Source organism: Sceloporus undulatus, chromosome 2, assembly GCF_019175285.1.
Source record: "Sceloporus undulatus isolate JIND9_A2432 ecotype Alabama chromosome 2, SceUnd_v1.1, whole genome shotgun sequence".
Taxonomy (NCBI): Eukaryota; Metazoa; Chordata; class Lepidosauria; order Squamata; family Phrynosomatidae; genus Sceloporus; species Sceloporus undulatus.
Window position 1 is genome coordinate 80,371,547 of NC_056523.1, and position 10,600 is coordinate 80,382,146.

A 10,600-nucleotide genomic window follows, 5' to 3' on the forward strand; every position below is an offset into this window, starting at 1 on the left:
ACGGAACGAGTGAGGGACGGGTGTGTGTGGTAAAATTCGTCCCCCACTCGTTTCCGTTTCCTGCCGGGCCGGGCCGAGAACCCGGTGCGATAAAGTTCAAAGGCAAGGGCAAACTCCCTCTGAAAAATCTTGCCAAGAAAAACCCATTATTGGATTCACCTTAGGACCACCATAGGTCAGAAATGACTTGAAGACACACCACAACAAAAAAACAACACATAACTCAGATTTCTTTATTTAGTTTTGGTTCTGTAATTATCAGTAGTGTGTCTAGTCAATTCAGATCACTTACGTACATGCCAGTAAGAGATGATCAATAATGGCTGGAGAAAAAAGATACCGGCATAGATTTTAGGGCTTGACTGAAGTGGAATCATACCCTCAAGATTGTTAATGCATGTTGCTTTGAATCCAGTCAATGTAGTGAGCAACATTGGTGTAGACCCCAGGCTTATTCTCCTGTGCACAGCCTGTACCCCAGCTGACAATGCCATGCACTGTGGCCTTGTTCTGCTCCTCGCACACCAGAGGCCCACCAGAATCTCCCTGAAACATTGGAGGGAGGGGATGTTTACAAATGTTTAAAGGCCAAGATCAAATTCTCCTACTCATCCTTCAGTTTTTGTTACTGGAGTTAACAACTTTTTAGCTCATCCTTCACCTGCCTCATCTGTATTGTTTCTCAAAGCCAGAAGGAGTAATTTTCTATTTGTTATCTGTGGCTCTAATCACTTTCCTGTTGCAAAGCAGTCCTTTCTCAGAGCTTTAATCAAACCTGTCTCTTTGTGCTCTGTCTCCTTCCTCCTTTATCTCAAGATTTGCTGCAGTCCCTATCCTGACCCCCAAAGCCATTTGAAGTGTATATGATGATTTTTTTAAAAATTTTTGTTAGGGATGACATCCCCCATGGAAATAAAATCACAAGGCAGACCAGCTTACCTCAGCAGCCACCCTCCCAAATAATCACATAACTCTTCCTGTTTAGATATAATACACTAAAGAAGGTGCTGATTAAGAATAGGGGGGAAACTGTTAAAGGAAGAACAAGACAATATGTACATGCAACAGAGTTCTCACAACAACTATGTTAGTTTATTTAAAAAAAATGGAAACCTACCAGTTTCAGAACAGCCATTATTGCACACGTTTGCAATTTCACAACTGGGGCTTCTGCTATCATGGTGCTCTTTTCCTGACTGTCCCTTATCCCCACTTCCCTGCTCTATACCCCATGATGGAGCATACTTTTTGGTTATTTTATTTGTATTCTACCTTTTCCATGCAATTCCATGGCTCTGGTACTGTGATGATGTTTTCTGCTTTTGTTTTTAACAAAAAAGAAGGCTACATGTCTCATGAAACTACAATACCCACATAATGTTATTATTATTATTATTTTCTTATATCCCACCTTTCTCCCAATATATGGACTCAAGGCGGCGATTTTCCATAGCATAGATGGACACCCCCATTACATAATTATAACACTCTAATCCTACTGTGATTTTAAGTATTTTTAAAGTTATACAGTTTTAAAGTTATAAAGTTTTATAATGCAAGCCATGCACTGATGGACTATTGCACTATAATTTTTTATTGATGGATTTTATATCCTGCCTTCTCCCAAAATAGGATTCTCTTAAAGGGGTTTGATTTTTTATAAAAAGAAAGGAACGTATTATTCTAATGTGTCTTGGAATTAAAAGTTATATATATATATATAGATAGATAGATAGAGAGAGAGAGAGAGAGAGAGAGAGAGAGAGAGAGAGAGAGAGTGTCTTGGAATTAAAAATTGTGTGTGTGTCTGTCTTCGAATTAAAAATCCCTCTTGGAAGTGGGAATGAAATGTTGTGTGGATGCAGCCTGGGTTCTTAGCTCAGCTCAGAAGTTGGAATGCAGTGTCTCAAAGCATGAGCAGAATGTCTCTGAGCATGAACAGAGTGGCTGCCGCTCATTGCTTGAGCAGCTGCACTTTGCTTTATCGACCTGAATTTATCTGATGTAAACACCTTCAGAGGAAGGACTCAGTTTGCATCTGCACTGAAAAAATAATCCAGTTTGATGCCACTTTAACTGCCCTTGGCTCCATTCTGTGGAATGCTGGGATTTGTAGTTTGTTGCGGGATCTGACAGAGATGGCTAAACAGCTCCTCAAAACTACAAATCCCAAGATTCCATACCACGGAGCCATAATGGAAGTTAAAGTGGTGCCATCCTGAGGTAAATGCTCGACCCTTTTTCTGTGTCGGGGGGTGGGGGCTCTTAGCCTCTCAAAATGGTGGCACTTAGTCTGGACCCCCCAACTCCCATAATCCTGGCTACGTCCCTGAAGCCATGTGGCACACAATTTTCTCCTTCAAGACTTTGTTGTTCCCCAGGCCTGCTGCTGCCCCATGGCTTCCTCTGTCTAATGGTTGGGCCAGCCATCTTTAGCTGGGATTGTGGTTAGTGTAGGTTGAGTTGGAGCTTCACAGAAAGAAGGGGATAGGAGAGACAGAAATCACTTATCAAGGTGAATGTAGCAATTGGGGTTCACAATGCAGGAAAAGGGGATATGGCAACTGAAACTATAGATGTCTTGTTTGAAGTGCATTGTGGGAAAGCTAGTGTCTGAAGGATGGACTAACCAGACTCTGGACATGTACTTAAATGGTGGTTTCTATTAAAATCTCCTAGCACAAGTGCTGGCTTTACTACAATCCTGAGCTGAGCCAGGTTTCCCTGTGCTCCCCTTAAGCCAAATTGGGCTCACCTGACAGGCATCAGCTCTTCCATCCAGGTATCCAGCACAAAGCATGCCTTGTGTTATGCGATTCCCATGTATCTCCCGAGAATAGCATTGTTCTTGAGGAATGATGGGGATATCGGCTTCCTGGAGGTACAAAGAGAGTTTGTCTGCCCCTGTGAAGAAAGAAAAGAACCCCAATATGAACAGAAGACACATATGACCTTACTCTTTTTTATGTTAATAGGCTCTGGGTCAGCTGAGGGGGGATGAGTCTCAGAGGTAGGGAAAGTTACTTTTTTGGATTGCAATTCCCATGGGCATTGGAAGTTCTGGGTGTTATAATTTTCAAACAAGAGATTGCCAACTAAGTCTTCATATAATTCATGCATATAATGGCTTGGACCTGTTATCTTTATTAACGTCATTTAATTTGCATTGCCCATAAAGGAGGTTAAGTATAGGGTTACCATATTCCAGACTTTCATATCCGGACATCTAATTTACACATTATGTAAATTATTATAATTATTCATATTATTTTAATTTGCATTCTAATTATGCAAATTCAACACATTAATCATTAATGAAGCCAAGCCCTCCCTCCAGTCCATCTGCCTTGGTCCAGGCCTCGGAGGTAGAGAGGAACTGCTGGACCTCTTACCCTTTCCCTCCACCACTCCCTTCTCCTTTTGTGTCATGTCTTTTTAGATTGTAAGCCCAAGGGCAGAGAACCATCTAATTAAAAAGATTGTATGTACAGCACTGTGTAAATTTACAGCGCTTCATAAATAAAGGTTAATAATAAATAATAATTGCATTCTTTCTACCATTATGTTTCGACCTCAGTACCAGTATCAAGATAAGCACTCTTTCCCCCCCCCCCCCAGCTGTGTGAAGAGAGGGAGGCTTCCAAGGGACTCCCTTGACTCTCTCAGGCTGTTTGGAAGTGAAGTTCCATCATGCTGCCTAGTGCTAGGCTCAAGCTGCTGACACAATCACCACACAACACAAGGCCATTTCTGCTTGCCTCCTTTCGTTTCCCTCCTTATAGGCCTGTCTGGGGAAGTGGAAGGGAATGGAAGAGTAAAGTAGCAATGCAGCAACTGGAGGCTGCAAGGTGGTATGAGACTTCCCCTCTTGCTGGTCTTCCTGCATGGTTTCCTGCCTCATTTCCACTGCTACATTTTAACCTAGCCATCAGCCTGTGATGAAGGAGAAATCTGAGGTTTACTTGTTTCAACTGGCCCAGCTGGCTGGGACATGTTTTAGTCTGTTCAGTCTAGGATTTTCCAGGTTTTCTGATACAAATGGCAACACTAATTATGGATTATCTCCAGTATCCTAGGCAGCACAGCTGATGTGGGAAGACATGAGCAATATAGGGTTTTTCCTCTCATGCAGACCTTGGAAATGTTTGGGAGTGGGATTTGGAGTTGCAGGCCAAACAAGTAATTTTTCCATGGTCTGAACTCATGTGCTGCTTGTGAGCTTTGAATTAGGACATCTGTTTTGCCCTGTATTAGGTGACTACTGGACTACACTTTGATTTGTTCCAGTGAGTCTCTACTTACATTCTTGGTGGACTTATTGGAAATGGTTGAGAAGGGAAGGACAGGAAAGAATATGAAGCTCCACTTGCACCTCCCTCAAATATCTCTGTTTGTGTGCCTTCAAGTCGCCCGTCAACTTATGACATCCCCATGAATTTCATAGGATTTTCTTAGGCAAGGAATACTCAGAGGTGGTTTTGACAGTTCCTTCCTCTGAAATATAGCTTACAGCACCTGGTAGTCATTGGCAGTCTCCCATTCAAGCACTCACTAGGGCTAACACTACATAATTTCCAAGATCACACAGAATCTGGTGATTTTGGGGATTTAGGTAGTGTATATAATATGGAAAGTTGTCTAGCTAGCCATCATGGATTTTCATGGAAAGAAGACAGGTCCTATGTTTGTGTTTGTTTCTGACTCCTTCTTACCTTCATACATATGTCCCCATCCTGCGATCTGGCACTGCTTATTGGTGTCAAACACAGATTTCATGGAACTGGGCAGGCAGATGGGTGAAATGGAGTGTGAAAACTCAGCACAGCGCCCTGACATCTTTTCCTTCAATTGCACCAGTGCTGGGGAAGATACAAGGCAACAATCAGGAGATCACAGGTACAGGGATGGGGGAGGCAGGCAGAGATGAGCAAATAAAGCTAATCTTTATCTGCACTAAGAAAAGAGATTCAGACTGATATAAAACTCTGCACCACAATGCATTTGAAAAGCATCATATCTAGCATCATCCCTTCCACAGCCTTCTGGGGCTGCATAGGACAGATTAAGGCCTTGTCATACTTCTGATAATGGGATCACCTTGCCTTTATGGATTCAATGTGGATCCTTTGGACTCTGCTAAGATTATCCAGGGGCTCCTCTCAGTCGGTCTGTGTGAGGTGGACTACAGTGGAGAAGATCAATAGATGTTCTGCTGAGTTTGTGATGGGAAAGTATTTAGCCTTGGTTTGATTTTAGTACAAATTTGCAAGAAATCCTTCATATTTGGGATAGAAAGAAGTTGTGATTTTAAAAAATGTGGGAGAAACTAAGGGGCAAAATAGATGGGCAAACACACACTGTGGCCCCGAGGGCACCTCCTCCCATGGGCCCAAATGGACCACAGCAAGGAGTGGGAAAAAGCCACTCCTTTGGGGGCTGGTTTTGGGCCACCTTGGAGCAGCCCTTGGATAGGTTCTGGGCAGTCGGGGGGGGGGGTGTATGCATCATGTAAACACCACACCTCCGGAGCAGCCAGAAGCCACCCCCGTCTGCCTGTCTGTTTCAGCCTAAAATAAAGATATTTGTCCATCTAAATCCAGGGCTTTGGATGCTTAACTTCATATTCAACCATATAAATCAAGGCTGGACAATTGCATCAGTTCTGCCATTAGTAGTCTTTGGACTGCAAAAGACCCCCAAAACCAAAAAGTGAAGGAGTCTAGAAGTTTGAGGTTAAATATTGTAAGGGGGGCCTGCCTTCTATTTTAAAAGTAAATTACCATACTCTTGGAGGCTCCCAGGAGGGCAATTCAGAGGTGTGTGTGCCATAAAAATGGAATCTGGAGTGGTTAAGTTCCATATTTGATTGTATAAGGGCCCAGGGCCACATTTTGTTCACCCCTGATGTAAACAATGAATTAGTGTTGCCTCTTCTTTGTTTTGAGGAGGCCCCCATCTTTAAAACCTATATAGCAGGCAGGTAAACACAACTGTGTCAGTGCTTTGTCTCCAATATTTGTGTATTGCATTTGGCAGGTGCAAATGGACAAGATTTTGTTTCAGATTGTTTTTAAAACATTTGCCAACATCCATCCATTTCCTCACATCCTGGAGAGAACTATTGTTGTTATTGTGTACCTTCAAGTTGTTTCCAACTTAGGGAGCCCCTAAAGCAACTCACGGGTTTTCTTAGCAAGATATGTTCAGACAAGGTTTGCCTTGGCCTTTCTCTGAGGCTGAGAGAGTGTGGCTTTCCCAAAGTCAGTGGGTGGGTTTCCAAGGCCAAGTGGGGATTTGAACCTTGGTCTTCAGAGTTCTAGTCCAACACTTAAACCACTACATCATGCTGCCTAACATGAGATTTTAAAAAAACAAACTCGAATGTGAGGGGGAGGTGAAACTGACAGAAGTTCTCATTCCTATGTGTGAGCATTCCTAAATGAAAGGAATTAAGTGGATATTTTATGAACAATCAGGGTGCAAGAAGGACTGCCTACCCTGTGTTCATTTATGTGTGTATGCACACAGGTGTGCATGTGCAGGACATTTTGGAAGAGGCTCTCACCGATGTCATGCTGCTTGGTAAGCACAGAATAATTCTCATGCAGTTGATAAGCCTGGACGTGGAGCTTCATGGACCCTTCGGTGCTGGTGTTGTAGAGGGTCTGGCCCAACACCACAGAAATCTTGGACACATCTGGCCTATAGTATAAAAGCTGTGGTCAGAGATGGATTGTCTAAACAGGAGTAGAGGGGATGGCCCTCCAGATTTTTTGAACTGCAGCTCCCAGGCATACAGTACTAAACAACATGGTTCACAATAAGGGATTATGGGACCTGAAGGCCAAACCATCTGGAAGGTAAAAAATTCCCTGCCCCTGATTTTGAGTCAGAAGCTCTCTTCACATGTTCACTAACTGTGGTGTCCCAATACCAGAGGCAAGGGAACATGCTAGTCCATTTCCACACCCTCCATCATCATTGTCACTCTTCACAGGTTAACTTTGTAAATAAGACATAGCCACGTTAGTCTGGAAAATGACTATGCAAAGGGTTCTGTAGCATCTTTGAGACTAACTGAAAGAAAGAAGCTGGTATCATGAGCTTTCGTAGACTTAAGCCTACTTCCTCAGACGTACATGATCTGAGGAAGTAGGCTTAAGTCTATGAAAGCTCATGCTACTACTAGCTTCTATCTTTCCATTAGTCTCAAAAGTGCTACAAGATCCCTTTGCATACTCTGTAAAGAAGAAAGCTTTATTTATCAATGAAAGCTCTCCTTGCAACCTGGAACATTGATTTTATAAGGTGAAAACTCTCACCTTTGGCTTGTCACGCGCCTAGAAAGACAAGAGGGGACAGGTGGGTAGAGGACTCCCTCTTCCTTGTGAGTTTATACCATCCTGAACCCAGCTCTCTTTTCGGTTGCTCCTTTTCCAATCCCCAATAAGAGAGTCCCACTTGTGCTCTGGGGAGAATTTGTAAGAGGGTAATGTTTCCAGACACAGGGCTCCTCATATTAGCAATTAGAAAGTCCTTATATTGTCTTTCCTCTTCTTAATGGATTATTCAAGTAGACAAAAGATGGAAGCAGCAGTGGGAAAAGGAGGGTTATGAGTGGAGACATTGTGGTACAGTGGAGACTGTAAAATTCAGTGAATGAAGCACGATAAAAGCTCTGCCTGGAAGCACCCAAAGACCTACCTGAACTCCAGACAATGTGCAGCAGTCAGGATCCAGCAAGAAGCGATAAGGCTTCCTCCACAGAACTGATCCCCGATGTACAAGGCAGCCATGTAAGGGTGAGAACCAGGAAGTGCCACCATGCCCCCCACAATACGTTTGTTTGAAGAAGCAGTCTTTGTATAGCGCTGCCCACAAACCGGAGTGAAGTTGATTGACTCCGACAACATAGTGCCACTGCCAACAGTCTCATTCGGGGATTTCTGCTCTGACTCTGTCGGTTCTCTTTCTTGCAATTGGACCATGTCACCTGGGGAGAAAGCAGCTTGGCTCATACATTTCTGAATCTCAGCTTCAAGGCGAATCCTTCCAATTAGTGAAAAGGGTATGCCTTACCTACTCTTTCGGGAAGGCACTGGGTGACATTGCAGAATTCCCAGGTAAGCTGCATGTTATGCAGCACATAACACCATGGCTGGCTGTCATTATCCGGGTTTCTACACAATGAAAATGGGCAGTCCAGAGTTTGGAAAGGTTACTTTTTGGGACCACAATTCCCAGAATCCCCCAGCCCACACTTAACAAGCCCAGGACTCAGCAGCCTTGTCTCCTCACTCCAGTCAGTCTCCTGTCTGCTGCACTCCTGGGTGCAATTGTGTAGCCCTCCTTATGCCTAGGATACTTTGACCCATTTGATCCCCAGGTGAAACCAACAGTCTCTCCCCATATCTTATCAGTTTCTCTTTAACAGCTTCACAGAAGAAACTGAAGACATTTCTTAAGTTGCTTAAAAAAATATTAGTTTAAAAAAGCCTGAAGTGTTTTCACTCTTGTGTATTCCTAAGGCTTTGTTCAGTGGGCTATTTTGGATCAAATCTCTGAACCAGGAACTCACAAACAATTCACCAGAGAAGTTAAAACATGAAGAAGGTCCCTGAAGAAGGTATTGAGAGTACACACAAACCAAAACACCACAGGTTTTTTACTAATAAAATAACCCTCTTTTGAGCTTTTGTGTCATTTCTCTAGTTTCTTCTGTGGATTTCATTGGACGCTCCCCAGTTTCTATTTCTTTTATTTTTCCTTCTTCAAAGGGCCCACTCACTCATGACCCTGGCACCACAGCTCACCTGCAGAAGGGATGTGCCCCCAGGCCCAGACTGTCAGCATTGGACGACTGGCTTGAGAATTCAAAATGCAGGAAGGGAGAGTCCCAGGGCACACAGGATGCCCCTGAAGCACTGTTCTGGGCTGTTCCTCGATACAGATGCCCATTTCCACTGTAGCACATCTGATTGTGGTCTAGTGGGGAGAAAAAAGACTGAGGATACACTCTCAGATGTCTATGAAAAATGTTAGGGATTGAAGAAGAGTCTTGTTTCTTTATAATGTTTCTATTTATCATGATCATTCAGAATACACGACCACTCTGCACCACAGCTTCAGAGCATTAAAATCCATTTATGCCTTCATGCTGGCTTCCTGGGCAATAGACAGGGTTGGCCAAGGCATTGTTGTTGTTGTTATTATTATTATTATTATTATTATTATTTTAATTTATAGAGCTCTATAGGATTTGCACAGCACTTTATATAGTAGAAATCTACATGAAATAAGAATAAAACCCTGCTAAATGGCATAAAGTCTAAAACATCAGTATTGCAAAATGAGAACATCACTAGAGTAATACAGCAGGCACATAATCAAAACATAAGCACCATGACCAATTAACAATCAGTGTTATGGAATGCCTTCTTCACTGCATGAGATGAAAAACTCAATGGTATCCATTTTCCCCAAAGGTCACATTCAGAACTGAACTGAATGTTAGTTTAACTGAATGTTAATTTAATACTGGCAAAGGGACAGTGTCTTCTCCTGCAACTCAGGACAGCACACTAGATTAGGGGTATAGGACAGTCTACATCAGGGGTAGGCAACCTGCGGCCCGCGGGCCGGATGCGGGCCGGCAAGGCCTTGGGACCGGCCCCAGCCCGGTCCTGACGCTGATTGCCGCCGGAGCCTTTGGCCTCTCGCGTGAGGGCATGGGGGCTTTGGCCTATCAGGAGGAGGCAGGCAAGGGGGGGCAAGGGGGCAAGCGGTGGGCAGGGGGGGCCATTGTCTATAGAAGCCTCCAAAACATGCATTTATATTAACATTTTTTAAAAATCAGCAAATTTTTTATAGCTTGTCCTCCATTTTTTTAAAAAAAAGTGTCTTCCATTTGAAATTTTTGTCCACATTTGGCCCGTTTTATTATTTATTTAATTTTTTAAATTTTTTTAAATTATTTATTTTTTGGCTTCGGCCTGCCAGTTGTCTGAGGGACAGCAATCCGGCCCCCGGCTCAAAAAGATTGCCTACCCCGGGTCTACATGGTGATGAGCAGGGGCAAGCCATCTCACTCTGCTAATGAAAAACAAGTCCTGATTTTTTTCTGCATCAGATTCAGAACCTCCTGGCTGAAAGAGAGAAGCTAGGAGTGAGAAGAGGTAGATTGATTGCCTCCTTTGCATTTTTCATAAATCCTACCCCCCCTTATTCATAGATTCTATCACTAGTCAGGCATTCATAACAACTGTGAAAAGGAGCAGCATGCATGGAGAGTTTACAACCTGAAAGAAGATCCTCTCTATGTATGGAGCATCTCTAAATAACTGGGAACCCTTGTTCATCAGGACCTAGGGGCTCATTCCCACCTCATTCTGATTTAAAGTGAATTGCTGATCGGGTTATAAATGTTTGTTCCCACTTGAAACTGGTTCGATCCTACGAGATAGGTTTCCATCATGATGAAACAAGCAACCTGCTCTTTCTTTGCTGGTTTTAAAAAGAATGATTCCGAAGCGTGTCCAACAAGTGGGAACGAGGGATCTGAATCACATAATTCTGGAGGAGAGGCTTTGGCAGAGGGGTG

At 43.3% G+C, this 10,600-nt stretch overlaps 1 protein-coding gene across 1 annotated transcript in view; it reads right to left on the bottom strand.

Annotated features, from left to right (window-relative positions):
• Positions 1-219: 219 nt before the first annotated feature.
• F12 (coagulation factor XII) overlaps positions 220-10,600 on the bottom strand; it is a 28,715-nt gene continuing 18,334 nt past the window's right edge. Inside the window, exons 5-11 of the mRNA XM_042447492.1 lie at positions 8,814-8,985; positions 8,080-8,180; positions 7,705-7,993; positions 6,566-6,702; positions 4,713-4,859; positions 2,756-2,904; positions 220-546 (exon numbers count right to left, since the gene is read on the bottom strand). Of these exons, the coding sequence (XP_042303426.1) occupies positions 391-546; positions 2,756-2,904; positions 4,713-4,859; positions 6,566-6,702; positions 7,705-7,993; positions 8,080-8,180; positions 8,814-8,985 (1,151 nt within the window). The 3' untranslated portion in view covers positions 220-390. The remainder of the gene's footprint in view (positions 547-2,755; positions 2,905-4,712; positions 4,860-6,565; positions 6,703-7,704; positions 7,994-8,079; positions 8,181-8,813; positions 8,986-10,600) is intronic.